The 18791-nt window shown below is 44.2% G+C and overlaps 1 protein-coding gene and 2 pseudogenes across 1 annotated transcript in view; all 3 read left to right on the top strand.

Moving 5' to 3' along the window:
- Positions 1 to 390: 390 nt before the first annotated feature.
- Vps36-ps1 (vacuolar protein sorting 36, pseudogene 1) lies at positions 391 to 1734 on the top strand (annotated as a pseudogene).
- A 1081-nt stretch (positions 1735 to 2815) lies between these two features.
- Rsph4a (radial spoke head component 4A) overlaps positions 2816 to 18791 on the top strand; it is a 16167-nt gene continuing 191 nt past the window's right edge. The window contains exons 1-6 of the mRNA NM_001107629.2: positions 2816 to 3637; positions 6172 to 6406; positions 10899 to 11636; positions 15895 to 16030; positions 16735 to 16852; positions 18693 to 18791. The exon at positions 18693 to 18791 is cut by the window's right edge and continues 191 nt beyond it. Of these exons, the coding sequence (NP_001101099.2) occupies positions 2955 to 3637; positions 6172 to 6406; positions 10899 to 11636; positions 15895 to 16030; positions 16735 to 16852; positions 18693 to 18791 (2009 nt within the window). The 5' untranslated portion in view covers positions 2816 to 2954. The remainder of the gene's footprint in view (positions 3638 to 6171; positions 6407 to 10898; positions 11637 to 15894; positions 16031 to 16734; positions 16853 to 18692) is intronic.
- Kars1-ps1 (lysyl-tRNA synthetase 1, pseudogene 1) lies at positions 13534 to 15484 on the top strand (annotated as a pseudogene).

Genomic DNA, 18791 nt, shown 5'->3' on the forward strand with positions numbered 1-18791 from the left:
CTAGCTGCTGGTATATGATCTCTCCAATTTCTTTTTGGAGGCACTCAGAGCTATGACCTTTCCTTTTAGCACTGCTTTCATTGTGTCCTATAAGTTTGGGTATGCTGTGCCTTCCTTTTCATTAAATTCTAAAAAGTCTTTAATTTCCTTCCTTATATCTTCCCTGACTAAGTTATTATAGAGAGATGTAAATTCTAGATACACACGAAGTTGCTATCTCCATGCTCCCTCTAGACCTCCCCAATCCCAGTGGCCACTAGAGGGCATGGCTCGAAGCCAGGGAGCAATGGCGAGCAGCAGAGGTGGGCCTGGCTGGCTCCCGCCTTGCACCAAAGCTTAGGGTGAACCAAAGGCCTCCTGGCAATCAAAGAACTCGGGATAGATTTTGATGCTGCAACTCTTATTATTACACGTAGACTGATGTGGATAGACCTGAAAAATAATGGGTACTCCGTGGCACTGGAACTGTGAAGAGTGACAAAATCGTGCTTCCTGTGTACCTAGCTCCAGCAAGCAACGAGTTTGGTCCATTCCAGAGCACTAAAAATTCATACAGCAAACTGTCCTTCAAAGAACATAGCCAGGGGTTGGGGATTTAGCTCAGTGGTAGAGCGCTTGCCTAGCAAACGCTAAGGCCCTGGGTTCGGTCCCCAGCTCTGGGAAAACAAAAAAAAAAAAACAAAAACAAACAAACAAACAAACAAACAAAAAAAACAAAGAACATAGCCAGATTTTGTTTTACAGGCATTTATTAGAGGAAATAATGCAGAGAAGATGGAAGAATGCACCAGCTTCCCAGCTAGGAAACACTAGACCTGTAGGAATTGTAGGTATTGAAAGGAAACTCAAAGAGGAGAGAGAGAGGGAGTGAGGGAGGGCGGGTGGGGAGGAGGAGGAGGAGGAGGAGGAGGAAGAAGAGGAGGAGGAGGAGGAAGAGAAGGAGAAGGAGAAGAAGAAGAAGAAGAAGAAGAAGAAGAAGAAGAAGAAGAAGAAGAAGGAGAAAGAGAAGGAGAAGGAGAAGGAGAAGGAGAAGGAGGAGAGGAGAAGAAGCTGACAAAAACATTTTGAGGCCTTTGAAGACCTTCATAAGTTAATAATCAAGACTAAGGAGATGGTGGTATTATCAAAATCAATCATTAATGAGATTAAAGAGAAGCATCAGAAGATGAGAGCATCAGTTGCTAGGTGTGGGATAACCAAATCAGTTGCTAGGGAAACTAAGGCTTAGGTATGTAGTACCACATGCAGCTAGTCCAACAGCTGACTGGAATATTGCTAGCATCTCTAGAGAAACAAGGAGTGGGGTGGGGATGATGTCCCTCACAGAGATGTATTATTCAGGAAACTTCAAGGAATAGAATTGCTCTCACCGGAAGATTTCGTGAATGTGTGCAAGATGCTGGAGGTGCTAAAATTACCTGTTGGCTCCGGGTTTTTGACATTGGTGTCTCGGTAACTGAGATTCAAATCTACAAGGAAGATGAAACCATGGCCTGTCTCACTCTGAAGACAGTTTCAGAAAGGGGATTCCTGACTTCAGAAGAGGTTGAGAACGTTGGTGCCCCTGGCTAATGAAATCATGTTTCTCAAAGAGAAGACAGTAATTCCATGGAAGACTTGACATTTTCCTCAAATATATTTGTGACACAGGCACTAAGAATTTTGTACCTGAATACTTTTTATCTATACACTTGCCTCAAGTGTAGGTCATATGACATTGAGCTGAAGAGATGAACCCAAATAAACAATTTGTTAGATTCACCATATAATATAAAACTTGTAATCTTTCCCTAAAATTATGGTCTTCAGAAACTTATTGAGGGTACCTATAGGGAAATACAGAAGAACAAATGTGCATATGCATTTAGTGTTATGCTATAGTTACAAAGAACTCCTAGAACTTAACATGAAACATGGTGGATTTTAATTTGATCCATGAATTTAGGTCCTTGGGGGAAGAAAAGCGAAGCTGTATTTTGATAGACTAGGTAGTCATTTTGTTGTGACTAAACGTCACTGAGTTATGCTTTTCTCTACAGCTAATGTGCCCATCTTTGTGGCATCGTGAAGGAGGTAATAGCTATACTCTAGTTTAAGAACTGACAGCACTGAAATAAAGACACTACAGAATACTGGGCCAGGCTCTTCCTTGGGTCTTTGGAATCAGACATATGTGTATTTCCAAAAGATCAAGTAAAACACCTTTGAAAAAAGTAGAGGACTATGGCATCATGTCCTAGTAGAGAACATCCCTAGAATGCAAAGGTCTTGTGTTTCACACTTACCACCCAAATAGTAGGGAAAAGAGAATGTAGAAAAACTACTTGGCTTTATGCATTATTCCCCAATAAATAAAAAGATTATTTAAAATTTTTTAATTGTTTTTATGTATATTAGTACACTATCTGCATGTACACCTGCATGCCAGAAGAGGACATCAGATCCCATTACAGATGGTTGTGAGCCACCATGTGGTTGCTGGGATTTGAACTCAGGACTTCAGGAAGAGCAGCCATTGCTCTTAACCCCTGAGCCACACTTCATAGACATACTTCATATCCATAACCTGGATCGAGCTGTCATACCCTTAAAGACCTCCAACAGCGGATCACAGTTCCACTTTTGCTCTCACCTTGCAAGTCTTGGGTTCCCAAAACGAAACAAAGTAAAACAAAACAAAAAACCCGAAAGGGTCGGGTTCGGATTGGCTGAGCTAGGAAGAGGGACAGAGACTTCACCAAATCACAAAACCAGTCTCCTCCCTAAAATCCTAGCAACAGGTCTGTTTGATTTTCCGTGGAGACTGCCAGCCTGGGGTTGTTATGGAAACAGGACGCTTGCAACCTGTGGAGGCAGGTCGATCCAGAAATTGATCACTTAGATCTCAACAAAGCCCGGTGTTGCTTTCTTCCATATCCGCACGCTCCCTTCAGAGGAATTTTTTTTTGACACTTATGGAAAATTCTACCTCTCTGAAACAAGAAAAGGAAAATCAAGAGCCAGAGGGAGCAGAGAGATCATGGCAAGGAGAGTCCGAAGTTTCTCCCCCGGATCCTGCTCTCGCATCACCTGAGTACCGGGAAGAGGAGCAAAGGTCAGACACCGAACCCTCACCCAAAAGGAGCCCCTCTTGGGGCAGCCAGCCTAGAGCCAGCCTGTCTCTGGGACACCTCACCGCTGGACTAGGAGTGTCATCCTCCCCTCCCCCACCTCCTCTGGAGTTTCATTCCACGCCTCTCCAAACTACAACTACTCAGGATCCTGTGACTGCATCACACGCAGAGAGGGCCCCTAGTGGGATTACTGACACCGGGACGCCTTATTCTGATCCTTGGGAACCATCTTCTGCTGCAAGAAAATCAACTTCTCACTACACAAGCCACACAGAGGAAAGTGCCTTCCCGCTGTCACAGCCACCCCACCCTGACCTGGGTGGGAGAAGGGATGCCGCCTGGAACAAGCCCAAGTACAAAGGGCTGAGATTTGACCTTTTACAAGAGGAAGACTCAAACAGTAACTGTGATCCAGACCAGCCTGAGGTTGGTGCCAGCGAAGCAGCCCCCAGTATGCTTGAGGTGGCCGTCCAGAATGCAAAAGCCTACCTGCTGAGTACCAGCAGCAAGTCTGGCTTAAACCTGTAAGTGTCTCGAGGGGGTGAGGTGGGGTGACGACGTGGAGCCGGAGCAGAGTCAGGTGACTATTTCTGTGAAAATATGTTGGAAGCGAAAGAAAATTGAATGTGAAAGGAATACATTTGGAAAAGAAAGTTACTGGGTGTGTGTGTGGGGGGGGGGACTTTTAATTCCAGGCCACAGTAGGGAGCCGGCAAGCTATAGACCAGCCAGGTATGCACAGCAAGTTCCAGGTCACCCAGGGAAACACAGTGGGACCCTATATAAATTTAAGTAGTAGAATAGACAGACAGACAGACAGACAGACAGATAGACAGACAGACAGACAAAAAGGAGGAAAAATAAAATACAAAGGAAGTAAATTAGGGAGATAACTGCATTTAACACTTAAAACTGAGCCCCTGGTGATGATTCTCTTAGGTCTTTGTAGACCCTAGTCACACAGTTTTTTTGTTTGTTTGGCTTTTGTTTGGAGGGGCGGGGTTATTCTTCTGTTGTTTGTTTTGCTTACTCTTGACTTGGGAGGAATTGTAAAGTCATGAGATCTAAGCTCCCAGCATGTTGGTACATTGTATAGTTGACTATAGTGATAGCATGTGTCCTTGTAACCATTCGAGGACTTGTGTGGCTTGAGTGCTGTGGTGCCCTCCCATCCTCGTTTTCTTAAGACTGCCCTAAGATTTGAGCACTGAAAGTTCTACATGAAACAGAAAACCTGGCTACTTTTAAAACATGCTAGGTCTTTGTCTTAACATGCGATAACAAACCATCCAGGTATGTTCTTGACATCCGTTGCGGCTTTAACATGAGAGCTCGTGATAGTGTAACTTTCTAGAAATTCTCGCTCCAAACAACTGAACGGTGTGACTGGGGTCTTCAAAGACCTAAAACCTGGTGCTTGAGAAAGACTGTCTCTTATGAACCGTGCAATTAATTGGTGGGAGGCTAAATGAAGTTCTACTAATTTAGTTGTGAAATAAAACAGAGCAAAATGCTACAATCACCACTCCAGAGGAAGGCCACACATCTAAGAATATTTGCGCAGCACCAATTGGCCTTGGTGGAGGCAAAATAAAAGGTCACAAAGTTGGGTGGTAGAGGAGGGGCATGATGGATCTGGGAAGAGCTGGGAGAGGGAAGGTGAATGATCAAACACATGTAAAATCCTCCAAGAACTAACAAAAATAGTTTAAAAGGTGGGTGGAGTAAATGTATGTGAGTAGATGGCAAATGAAATGCGTTCTTTGGGGGCCTAAAAACATTGAAGCAAGTCGTTGTTTTCAAAATATGATGTAGGAGCTGGAGAGAGGGCTCAGTGGTTAGGAACACTAGCTGCTCTTGCAGATCAGGATTCGGTAGGCAGCACCCACATGCTCTGTCAACTCCAGTTCCAGGGGGTACAAGGGTACAATAACTTCTGGCCTCAGGAACCAGCATGCAAATGTTACACACACACACACACACACACACACACACACACACACACACACACACACACACACACACACACGGAAATGCAAAGGAAAACACTCACATAGATTAAATAGATAATTAAAAAAAAAATGTAACAGGAGCTGGAGAGATGGCCCTGCAGTCCTGAGTGTGTACTGCTCTTTTACAGGACTGGAGTTTGGTTTCCAGCACCTGTATCAGGCAACTCACAAGCAATTACGTCACGGATTCCAGGAGATCTGGCATGTTCTAGTCTCCGTGGGCACTTGCTTTCACTGCGCATATCCACATGCATGGACGTAACTGGAAAGAAAGATTTTAAAATACATAAGAGGGTTGGGACGTGGCTCTTAAAAAGTTAGCAGGATTTGGAGATCTAGTTATATTTGGTGTGGGCAAGGATGGGGAACAAAAAAGAATTTAAGGTAAGAGTAGAAACTGTTCACCAGGGGCTGGAGAGATGGCTCAGCGGTTAAGAGCACTGACTGCTCTTCCAGAGGTCCTGAGTTCAATTCCCAGCAACCACATGGTGGCTCACAACCATCTGTCATGAGATCTGGTGCCCTCTTCTGGCCTACAGTCACATATGCAGGCATAATGCTGTACATAAAATAAATAAATATTAAAAAAAAAAACCAAAACAACAACAACAACAAAAAAAACCTGTTCACCACTGATGGCATATAGCTTATAGCTAAGAGACTCCATTTTCAGAGCTGACATGTGGAAGTAATGATGTGGACTGTGTATCGTGTTGCTGTGTTTTCCTCTACTAGCCTAAATACCCACATCATAGAGGAGGATTTACTTAAGCAAATTATAGGTTCTATCTGGAGCGACAGACAATACCTTCACTTCAATTCTCTTAAGAGTTCAAAAGTTTTTTTTTTTTTTTTTGGTTCTTTTTTTCGGAGCTGGGGACCGAACCCAGGGCCTTGCGCTTCCTAGGTAAGCGCTCTACCACTGAGCTAAATCCCCAGCCCCGAGTTCAAAAGTTTTAACTGCCCTAAAACCCAACTGGAATTGTGTGAAATCCTTGTTAAGTGCTCATGATGTATATGTTGTCTGGAATTTTCTGTTTGCATAGATATGATCATCTTTCTAAAGTGTTGACCAAGATACTAGATGAGCGTCCTGTGGATGCTGTTGACGTCGTTGAGAATATAAGCCAGGATGTGAAAATGTCACATTTTGATAAAAAATTAGACACCCTCCACAATGAAAACGAGATGCTTCCAGCGTATGAGCTAGCAGAGACACAGAAGGCCCTTTTCCTGCAGGGACATTTGGAAGGAGCTGATTCAGAATTGGAGGAGGAAATTGTAAGTGGTTACCAACTATCCCAGTGCTATTAACGGGAATCTCAGAGATGGGTGGGGTTTGCTTCATGAACACGCCATGTCTAAAGCTCTGTGGACGGTAATAAGTGATGACCAACAAGACGCTACGAATGAACACTGGCATCTCAAGGGTAGATGGAATTTTCTTCCTAAGCTTACCAACTGTTTTAAAGCTCTGTAAATGGTGTCTGAGTCAGATTTTTCTGACATCCCTTCCAGCCTTTTATAATCAATACACTTCGCAATAATCATATAGCAACTTCTCTGTCAATAAGTGATACTTTTTTTTTTCTTGAAATTTTATGGGACCTTGGCCATATATGTCTGTGATTTTCTAAAAAGTCACTAATAGGTGCATAATTCAATATGACATCCATTCTGCCTGAGTCACTGATCTATTGCTGTGAAGAGACATTGTGAACAAGACAACTCTCAGAAAGGCAAACATTTAATAGGGGCTGGCTTACAGGTTCAGAAGTTTAATCCATTATCATCATAGCAGGAAGCATGGCAGCGTGCAGGTAGACACGGTGATAGAGGAGCCAATAGTTTTATATCTTGATCTGAAGGCAGCCATAATAGGGGACTTGCATATAGTTTTGGAGTTTAGGTCTATTATCATCATGATGGGGAGTGTGGTAGCAGCAGATAAAAACTCTCTCCTGAGCCACAGGCAAGGAGAGCCTGGGCCTGGCATGGACTTTTGAAACTTCAAAGTCCACCGCCAGTGACACATTTTCTCAAACTAGTCGACACGTCCCAATCCTTCTAATCCTTTCAAAGAGTTTCATGCCCTGGTGACTAAGCATTTAAATATAGATATCTATAGGGACCATTCCTATTTCAAACCACCACACACGCCTTATTCAGTGAGTACTTAATAAGAAGGTATAAACCCATGTCTGCTCCCAGACATTTCAACAGTAAGAAATGTAAATAAATTATTTTCATTGATATCAAGAAACTGGCCTCCCAAAACATAACAAAATGTGTGTGCATGTATGTGTGTGTGCGAGTGCGTGTGTGTGTGCATGTGTGAGTGCGTGTGCATTTGCGTGTGCATGTGTGTGTGCGTGCATGTGTGTATGTGCATGTGTGTGTGCGTGTGCGTGCGTGCGTGTGCGCGTGCATGTGCATGTGTGTGCGTGTGTGTGTGTGTGCGCACACGCGTGCGTGTATTTGAGGGTGGGGATGAGAACCTACTATAGAAGGAAGTGCTATGCAATGAGGTGGAAAACCTTGTGTGTTGGATGGATGGGGGAGCACCTTCTTAGAGGCAAAGTGGAGGGGGAGGGGAAGGGAGACCTGGAAGGGGGACAGCATTTTAAATGTAAATAAATAAGATAATTAATTTTTAAAAGGTGGATTTAAAACAAACAGCAAGAAACCCTTGTGTGTTTAGGGTGATGGCTCTATAAACAACAAACCTGCTGTAGAGAAAAGCCTTACTTAAAAGTAGACACAGTGAGCACATGACAGAGTATGCTTTAGTTCCAGCATGGGCCAGAGGCAGAGGCAGGAGCCTGAGGAGACCGGAGGCAGAGGAGGCAGAGGGGGCAGAGGAGGAGAGGAGGAGAGGAGGAGAGGGGGCAGAGGGGGCAGAGGAGGAGAGGAGGAGAGGGGGCAGAGGGGACAGAGGAGGAGAAGAGGAGAGGGGGCAGAGGGGGCAGAGGAGGAGAGGAGGAGAGGGGGCAGAGGGGGCAGAGGAGGAGAGGGGGCAGAGGGGGCAGAGGAGGAGAGGGGGCAGAGGAGGAGAGGGGGCAGAGGAGGAGAGGGGGCAGAGGGGGCAGAGGAGGAGAGGAGGAGAGGGGGCAGAGGAGGAGAGGGGGCAGAGGAGGAGAGGGGGCAGAGGGGGCAGAGGAGGAGAGGAGGAGAGGGGGCAGAGGGGGCAGAGGAGGAGAGGAGGAGAGGAGGCAAAGGAGGAGAGGAGGCAGAGAGGCAGAGGGGGCAGAGGAGGCAGAGGAGGAGAGGGGGCAGAGGAGGAGAGGGGGCAGAGGAGGAGAGGGGGCAGAGGAGGAGAGGGGGCAGAGGAGGAGAGGGGGCAGAGGAGGAGAGGGGGCAGAGGAGGAGAGGGGGCAGAGGGGGCAGAGGAGGAGAGGAGGCAGAGGAGGAGAGGGGGCAGAGGAGGAGAGGGGGCAGAGGAGGCAGAGGAGGCAGAGGAGGCAAAGGAGGCAGAGGAGGAGAGGGGGCAGAGGAGGAGAGGAGGCAGAGGAGGAGAGGGGGCAGAGGAGGAGAGGGGGCAGTGGAGGAGAGGGGGCAGAGGAGGCAGAGGTGGGGAAGTCTGTATGCGTCCCAGGCCAGCCTGGCTTACATAGTGAGCATCCTGCTAGCGATGGATTCACAGTGAAATTCTTTCCTGAAAGTGGAGGTAGAAAGCTGTCGAGAAGGCTCAGTGGTTGTGAGCACTGACTACACTTTCAGAGGACATGGGCCTGATGCCAAGCTCCCTCCTGGAGGCTCTCGATCAGAACTCCATGTCCGGGCAATCTAACATGCTGCACAGACATACAGGCCGTCTACATACCCATACCCATAAAACTAAGATTAACGTTAAAACAATTTAAAGTAAACATAGTTTTGGATACTGGGTATTTGGGAGGCTATGTCATCTGGGTTTGAAAAGATTTGCTTTATGATACTTGGAAGACCAACTCGCTGAATGAAATTTCTTCAAATGTGTTAGTGTAAAGTGACACATGGCTGCAGTTCAAAATTTTAGATTAAGTTGCACGTTTTCTTTTAAGTTAAGTACAAAACTTAAACATTCTTTTTCTGTGGTAACCTCCATTTGTCTTGATATTTAAATATAGGAAAAGGGCTCCCAGCTGTCTAAGGCAGCTTCAGGGTCTGCACCCCAATCTAAGGAGCTGACTGAGACGTAAGCCATTTTGGATCTGGAGCTCTTGAGCATATTTCTAGAATCTTCCAAATAAAGGGTCAGGTCAGCAACCATGGGACATAAGGGCTGAGCTATGAGATGAAGAGTACAGCTTCCCCTCAGGGGCCAGCAAGAGGGTAAAGGCTCCTGCGGCCATGCCTAAAGGCCTCGCCCGGTTCAGTCTCTGAATCTGCATGCTAAGGGCAGAACCAACTCCAGAAAGCCGTCTTTTGACCTCCAGAGCTGTGCTTTGGACCCTATGGTGCTGTAGATAAGTACACAGGGCCAAGAGCAAGTGACACCCTACATGCCGAGGAAAGAATTTTACAACCCTATGTCACAGGGGAGGACTTTAGAGGGTGTGGTATTAGCCACGCCAGGTGGGTTTCAGTCCCAGCACTTGGAGGCAGGCAGAGCTTTATAAATTCGAGGTCACCCTGGTCTACATAGTTGAGTTCTAGGCCAGTGAGAGCTACATTCTAAGTAAGACTTTGTCTTAGAAAGAAAAAAATAAAAACCAAAAATCAAAACAAAACAAACACAACCCCCCCAATATCTTTATATTTATTTTGAGTCCACAGTGAGGAAAATATAAAGAATAGCACATCATTTGTCAGAATAATAAGTATTCTCAACTGCTCTAGCCTGTGAGTTACGACTGGGAAGGACCTTGCTTCAGTGTGGCTTTTGCTCTTGTAAATGTTACTCCGTTGTCTGTTAGGCACTATGCGTTCCTTTTCCTGTATTTCTTTTATGGAATTGTGTTTGTCCTGAGTATTTCTTTTTTTTTTTTAAGATTTATTTATTTATTATATATAGGTACACTGTAGCTGTCTTCAGACACACCAGAAGAGGGCATCGGATCTCTTTACAGATGGTTGTGAGCCACCATGTGGTTGCTGGGAATTGAACTCAGGACCTCTGGAAGAGCAGTGGGGTGCTCTTAACCACTGAGCCATCTGTCCAGCCCTGTCCTGAGTATTTCAATTGTTATTTACTACAATGTCAAACACTCCCCAAAATATTTTCCTTTTTTACCTTCACTTCAGCTTCCGGGTTGCTATATAGATTGTTATTTACCTGACATATATGTAACACCATGAATTTTATACTTAGCTTTAATAGTATAACATAAATGTATATACACACATCTATATGTGATTCTATATTTATTTCAGCATCAGTCACTTACTTTAGATGAAAAAATATTGATTTTTTTTTAATCCGTACAGACTCACTATAAGGCTGGCTTGGAACCTGCTATTTAGGCCATGTTGGTTTCAGACTCACAAAGATCTCTCTGCTCTGCCTCCTGAGGGCTGGGCTCAGACTGTGAAGGGCCTTGCCTGGTTTGAATTCTTATCTTTAGCAATTGTTAAGTTCTTTCTAAGAGTCCCATAAAAACTGTCATGTCAATGAGTACAGTACACAATTGGTGTAAGAAGTTATTTATATTCTTGAGGGAAGAGCTGAAGTTTGGGGATTAACACAATTCAGGGCATATCATGGAAGAAACTAGGGCTAGAATCAAGATAGGAAACAGGCGAACATTCCTCTTATGAGTAAAACTTTAACTGTGGCTATTTGTTTTCCTAGGCAGAAAGCTCTCTGCCCAATGTGATGGAATCGGCTTATTATTTCGAGCAAGCTGGAGTCGGTTTGGGAACAGATGAGACTTATCGAATATTTCTTGCCCTCAAGCAACTTACTGACACACACCCAATCCAAAGATGCCGCTTCTGGGGCAAGATCTTGGGGCTGGAAATGAACTACATTGTTGCCGAGGTGGAATTTCGTGACGGCGAAGACGAAGAGGAGGTGGAAGAGGAAGGGATAGCTGAAGAGAGGGACAATGGAGGAAGTGAAGCCGGTGACAGCGAGGAAGATGAATTACCGAAGCCCTTGTACAAGGCCCCACAGGCTATACCTAAGGAAGAGAGTAGAACTGGTGCCAACAAGTATGTCTATTTCGTTTGCAGTGAGCCTGGGAGGCCGTGGGTAAGGTTGCCATCAGTTACACCCGCGCAAATTGTCACTGCAAGAAAAATCAAGAAGTTTTTCACGGGGCGACTAGACGCAGCCATCGTAAGCTACCCACCCTTCCCAGGGAATGAGAGCAATTACTTAAGAGCACAAATTGCCCGCATTTCGGCAGGGACGCACGTCAGCCCTCTGGGATTCTATCAGTTTGGTGAAGAGGAAGGAGAGGAAGAGGAGGTGGAAGGTGGTCGGGACAGCTATGAGGAAAACTCTGACTTTGAAGGCATCCAAGTGATTGACCTGGTGGAGTCTCTCTCCAACTGGGTTCATCACGCGCAGTACATTCTTCCTCAGGTAATGGCGCCTTCAGGAAGTACACAGACACACTTCAGGGGGGGTCTAAAATGCTTATGCTTATGTTTTAAATATTGGTGTGTATTAACTTTGTCAAGAGTTTTTTTTTTTTTTTTTAAAGATTTATTCATTTATTATATATAAGCACACTGTAGCTGTCTTCAGACACTCCAGAAGAGGGCATCAGATCTCATTACAGATGGTTGTGAGCCACCATGTGGTTGCTGGGAATTGAACTCAGGACCTCTGGAAGAGCAGTCGGTGCTCTTAACCACTGAGCCATCTCTCTAGCCCAATAGTTTTTATTCTACTCTATGAAACATTTATGTAAGAAACACTAAAACATTATGGCAGAAACAAAAACCAGTTTCGCACAGTGGTTATACAGACCTCCTTGTGCTAAATACACTACGTGTAATCAGTCACGTGACACACGGATTCATTCCTCACCACAACCCAATGAGGGCAGCAGCACCCCCTCTATTTTTATGCTGAGGGGTCTGAGGCAGATTGTTGGGAGAAGTGGTAATGTGATTTTAGCTCATTCACGATAGCGTGAGATGTGAGACAAAGGACTCGGAGGCCATTACCCTGAAACATCTGCTCCCCTCCTCCATCACAGGGAGAAAATCGTCGTCCCAAATCCATATAGATAAAAGCTGCTTCTGAACGCTCCAAGCAAGAGTTATTATCAGAGAAGTTAGAACTCCAATCTTATCCCGTTTAAAATTTTGTTACTGGGGTTGGGGATTTAGCTCAGTGGTAGAGCGCTTACCTAGGAAGCACAAGGCCCTGGGTTCGGTCCCCAGCTCCGAAAAAAAAGAACCACAAAAAAAAAAAAAATAAAATAAAATTTTGTTACTGATAATTAGCATGGGAAGGGGGTGCAAGAGAAGGTAATGGGCTAATATTATCAAAATACATTATATAACTGTATGAAAACATCACAATGAAACATTACTTTGTTCAGTTGTTAAATGCTAATAAAAATAAATACTAAAGAAAGTACCGTGAAGGCCAGATATGTACCATTATTAACCATTTAACTGGAGTTATCATGGCAATGACTCAAAACCATTTATTTTTTTTTCTTTTTTCTTTTTTTTTTTCGGAGCTGGGGACCGAACCCAGGGCCTTGCACTTGCTAGGCAAGTGCTCTACCACTGAGCTAAATTCCCAACCCCCAAAACCATTTATATTTTAGGAATATTCTATAAATAATTAAGTATGCGAACTGGACATCAGTTTTCATCTGATACGAGTACATTCTACTCTTCTAGAAGACCCAAGTTTGGTTCCTGATATCCCTGTCAGACACCGCATTGCTTTTGGCTTTTAACTCCAGCTTCAGAATATTTGATATCTTCTTCTGACTTCCATGAACACCTGCACACATGTCACACACACACACACACACACACACACACAGAGAGAGAGAGAGAGAGAGAGAGAGAGAGAGAGAGACCCGCACGCGTGCGCCAAACCTTTAAAGAAGAGGAAGTTATAATATTTTTGAAACATGGTCTGATTACGTATCTGTGACTAGACTGGTACTTGCTATGTAGCTCAAACTAACCTTGAACTAAGAGATCTGCCTGCCTCTGCCTCCGGAATACTGGAATTAAGTGTGTGTACCACAATGCCTGACCATAACGATGGGATTTTAAAATGTTAAATGATGGGTTGGGGATTTAGCTCAATGGGTTGGGAATTTAGCTCAGTGGTAGAGCGCTTGCCTAGCAAGCACAAGGCCCTGGGTTTGGTCCCCAGCTCCGAAAAAAAAAAAAAAAAAAAAAAAAAAGAACCAAAAAAAATGTTAAATAGTCTGAAAACCTTTCTGATGATTTCTAATCCAAAGTAACATATCAATAGAATCAATTAGAACATTTCAAAAGAAATGAAAAAACATGAGTGGGGAAGATGGTCACACTGCAGGAGAGTGAAGAGGCATCTGAAAGCTGAGAAGAGACTGGCAGAGAAAGAGGCCAAGCAGAAAGGGCTCAGTGAGAAACAGCTAAGCCAGACTACCGCTGCTGCCACCACCAAGCACACTGCTCACGATGGTCTGGAAGCTGAGGAGGAGACTCTGGACCCAAGTCAATACTACAAGACCTGAAGTCAAGCAGTCCAGCAGCTGAAAGTCAGTGGGGAGGACTTGCACCCACACACGTTCCACGTGGACACCTCACCCACTCAGTTCATTCAAGAATATAGTCACCTCAGCCTGGGGTCCACCTGACTGACGTCACCTTAAAAGTGGCAGGTCGAATCCACACCAAGAGAGCGTCTAGGGGAATGCTCATCTTCTATGACCTTGGAGGAGAGGAGGGTCAAGTTACAAGTCGTGGCCAACTCCAAGAATTATAAATCAGAGGCTAAAAAACTGCACTGGGGAGAGGTAACTGGAGTTGAGGGGAATCCTGGAAGAGCCTTCTCTCTTTCCCATCATCCCCCAGGAGATCACACTCCTGTCCCCCTGCTTACACTTGCTGCCTCATCTTCACTTTGGCCTCAAAGGCAAGGAAACAAGGTATCGTCCGAGATACTTGGACTTGATACTGAAAGGCTCTGTGAGGCAGAAATTTATCATCCACTCCGAGACCGTCACATACATAAAAGTTTCTTGGATGAGCTGGGATTCCTAGAGATCAAAACTCCCTTGATGCACATCATCCCCAGGGAAGCTGTGGCCACAATGAGCTGGACATGAGCTTACATACGAGAATTGCTCCAGAGCTCTACCATAAGATGCTGGTGGGTGGTGACATTGACTGGGTTTATGAAATCGGGTGCCAGTTCTGGAACAAAGGGCTCGATTTGACTCACATTCCTGAGTTCACCACCTGTGAGTTCTACATGGCCTTTGCCAACTCTCATGACCTCATGGGAAGATGTTGTCAGGGGTGGTGAAAAGCACTACAGGCAGTTACGAGATCACCTACCACCCAGATGGGCCAGAAGACCAAGCCTGAGGTGGACTTCACAAACCCTTCCAAAGAAACAGCATGGTAGAAGACCTTGAGAAAGTCCGAGGTGGGAAGCTGCCAGAAACCAGTCTGGAGAAACTCGGAAAATTCTTGATGGTATTTGTGTTGCCAAAGCTGCGGAATGCCCCCCCCCCCCACCTCGGACCACAGCCAGGCTCCTTGATAAGCTTGTTGAAGAGTTCCTCAGAGTGACATGCGTCAGTCCTCAAATTCATCTGTGACCACCCGCAAATCATGAGTCATTTGGCCGAGCGGCACCACTCCATTTCTTTACCTTTTTTTTTTTTTTTCCGGAGCTGGGGACCAAACCCAGGGCCTTGTGCTTGCTAGGCAAGCGCTCTACCGCTGAGAGCTACCACTCCCCAAACCCTCAGCGGCACCGCTCTAAAGAGGGTCTAACTGGGTGCTTTGAGCTGCTTGTCCTGAAGAAGGAAGTGTATGACGCCTAAACGACAGTTGTTTGAAGAACAGGCCAAGGTCAAGGCTACTGTGATGATGAGGCCATGTTCACAGATGAGGACTTCTGTACTGCCCTGGACTATGGGCTGCCCCCAACAGCTGGCTGGGGCATGGGCGAGTACTGATAGAACCACCATGTTTCTCACAGATTCCAGCAGTATCAAGGAAATACTTCTCTTTCCTGCCATGAAGCCTGAAGACGAGAAGGAAACTGCGTCAGCCACCGAGACCCCAGGAAGGAGAAGACCCATGCAGCTATGGTGTCTGCACTTCAGCAGATCTGGTCTGAGGGAGGGATTCCTGTGTGGCACCGTCCATCTGGCCACTGCAGTCCAACCACCACAGGAGAGAATTAGAGAATTTCATTTTATTCCCTGTTACCAAAGGAATCATTTCTCTTAAAAAAAAAAGAAATGAAAGATGTATTTTTGAAAATCTTTTATTTCATTCATATAAAGAATTACAAACTATTAAAATGTATCACTAACATTTCCACTAATTTTGTCCTCATTTTAAAGCATTCATAGACCTTCAAGTTGTATAACTCCAAGAAATAGAAAAAAAAATTTTTAAATAACTAGTATATGTTTGTTGTTTTTCCTGTAGTAACCTAGATATAGAATCAATACTTGGCAAAAGCATAGAGAAGGAATAAGCTGTGCGTGATGGCAAAGCAGGGAGAATATATAAAGTGACCCCGTGTCAGAATAGTTGACCCATTTCTCCCACAGAAAAACCTCATCTTGATAGCTGTGAACGAATATGAACATTATGAGAATTAATACATCAAAACTTGCAACATTTATCTCCAGGGTCGCTGTAATTGGTTCAACCCTACACAAAAAGATGAAGAGGAAGAGGAAGAAGATGAAGAAAAGGGGGAAGAGCCTGACTACGTAGAGCAGGAAGTGGGGCCTCCTCTTTTGACACCAATCTCTGAAGACCTAGGTAAATTCACATGACTGTTAACGAGGGACTTGTAAACTATATGTCACACACATTGTGTAGTAAATTAAATATACCGCCATTGGAGACTCAAAAGAAGTGGGCAGAGAGGTAGGTCTCATCCTTCTCTCCTTCATGGGTTCTAGAAGGTTGAGAGTGAAGAATGCTTTGGCCACACTAACATGCCTTGCAGGGGGCTGAGGGAGTCATGCACAGGCAAAAATATATGGGCTGTAACTAACTAGAAAGGCTGGCACCATTCTTGTCCTGTATTCTGTATACACACATAGCATAGCTACAGTAAAATAATACAAGAGGTCTGTACTTGTTTCTGTATTTCTTCCTATATTGTTTTGCTTACAACTCATTACTCTCTTTCACAGTAATGAATTGCCTTTCCTTGGTTATCATACTCTTCCCCCTGACTACCCAAACCTTTTCTTCAGTAAAATCTTTGTTGCAAAAATTTTATGCATATTTGATACACGCTTATATATAACACATATGCACATATATGTGTACTACATGTGCATGCTTAAATTATATTGATCCAGAATATTCATAAAGTTCTCTTGATTTTATAGCAAGCTGTTTTTAATTTTTTATAGCAAATGTTGATTGCTTCATATTTATAAAAATCATCTCAGTTATCAGTAGATTCTTGTCTATTTAAGAGTTAAGTTTGTAAATTTTTCATTGGGTTCCAGAGATTCAGAATATACCCTCTTGGACGACACGGCTGTCCTCAAATCTCGTTCCACAGTACGCCATCGCTGTCCTTCGATCCAATCTTTGGCCTGGAGCATATGCCTTTTCCAACGGCAAGTAAGTATCTGGCCTCTTAAAAAGTCATTGGTAACCAAACTCAACAGCTTACACCTTGGTCGTGGGCAAAACCAGTGCAAGCTTCACCAGGACATAAAAGTGGAAAAGGGTTTATTTACCCACAGCAGGTAAGCAGAACATCAAAATCCTTTTCCCTGGTCAAAGGACAGAAGAAGGAAAGCTTTGTTCAGGGAGTCATTTCTTCATCCAGGGCAGGCACACTCCCGAGTGTACTGGGTTGTAAGCAGGACATTCACAACCATGTTCAACTTGCAGACATAATCAAAGGAGCAGAGAAAACACAGGTCGAGCAAGTTTAACTGAAGGTCACACATCATATGACTTACAATTTAAATCCTAGACAGAAATGACTAGGCCTGGTCAACTTGCATCATAAACTTTAGATTGACACAAAGGACATTTTGAAAGTACATTAATATATGCATTTGGCTTTGAAGTGCTTGCCTAGCTTAGTGTCTGGCAATTTTTGTAATTATTTAGGCTCTGGAAATAGTTATCACAGGACTGGTAAGCCAAGTTTACCTCATCTTTGGCATGTTAGATATATATCGTATGATTTATTTAAATGGCTTCTGTCATACAGGAAAGCATGGAATCCAGAGCTAGAGTGATTCAAGGTTGCACCCTTTCATCTGAATTATCCCATTTGCCTACAATGGGCATGATTTTACACTGACTTACTTCATTAGTGCTCTGAGAGTTTAGGGTACAGTTGAATTAGATATTTTGGTTGAGCATTTTGGTAAGAGTTACTTAAAATATGCTTTATTTATGCTGTCACTTTCAAGGGAATTAGGCTCAACAGACGACTAAATATTCCTTTATCCCTTACTGAGAAAGAATATCGTTCCGTTTGTTTAGTTTCTGTTTCTTTCTTAGTGTCAGAAAGCTCAACTGAGTTGGTGGGAGCTGAGCCGCCATGATTAGTTAGACTGGCTATTAAAACAAGCCTCATGCTCTGGACTTGGTTGGTCAACGTGAAAGGGTGGGGGTGTAGAAAACTGGGTTGGACGGATGGGGGGTGGTGGAAGGAATTGTAAGGAGAGGAACAATATGATGAAATCTATGAAAGCTCACACAAAGTCAGAAGTGAAAGCCAAGCTTTTAGTTATTTACCATGACAGCATGAGGAAGGGAAAAGTTTGACTTTTGTTCTCTTCTCAGGATCAGATTCGAAGAGCTGTGTGTGTCATCATGAGGTCACCTTTTTGAGAGGGAATCCCATGAGAAAGGCTCAGGAAGTTCTATGAGGGTGTGGGGGATGGGACTGTGGGGAGGACGGGGCTTTAGCCTGAGATAGACACTAAGGATGAAGGCTCTTGTTAGGAATGCACATGTTAAGAAGAGCATGACCCACCTTGCATACAGACAGAATCCTTGACTGAAACTCCCCTTAGAGAAGGGTGTGGGAGGGGGTGAGGCCTACAGGGGGAAGCCTCTGCAGTTTCCTCTGATCAGGCCTGAAACAGTAACACACCCATTTTCAGCCACACCTCTTATTCTTCACCCAGCTAAGGGATAAGAACTTTTGGATTTTTGTGGAAAATCTCTCTAAAAGATTAAATAATTGAATAATTGGAGGCCCTTTCTCGAGGGCGGTCTATATGTAGGGTGTACATCTAGAAAGAACGTGGCCCTTTTGTTTTTCATAACCAACTTAGCAATTTAGATCAAATAATTTCAGGTAATTGGGGGCTATTTCACTCTAGCATTTTAAATGCCGTTTTAAAAAAGTCATGATTCCAATAAATAATAACAACACATTATTACTATCATGTGGTCAACTTGTTGTAAGAAGACATTTTTTTTTCACTTACAGGAAGTTTGAAAACTTGTACATAGGCTGGGGTCATAAGTACAGTGTGGAGAATTACACACCTCCAGGCCCACCACCAGTTTATCAAGAATATCCCAGTGG

This window comes from Rattus norvegicus, chromosome 20 (genome assembly GCF_021556685.1).
Source record: "Rattus norvegicus strain SHRSP/BbbUtx chromosome 20, alternate assembly SHRSP_T2T, whole genome shotgun sequence".
In the NCBI taxonomy this organism is placed as follows: Eukaryota; Metazoa; Chordata; class Mammalia; order Rodentia; family Muridae; genus Rattus; species Rattus norvegicus.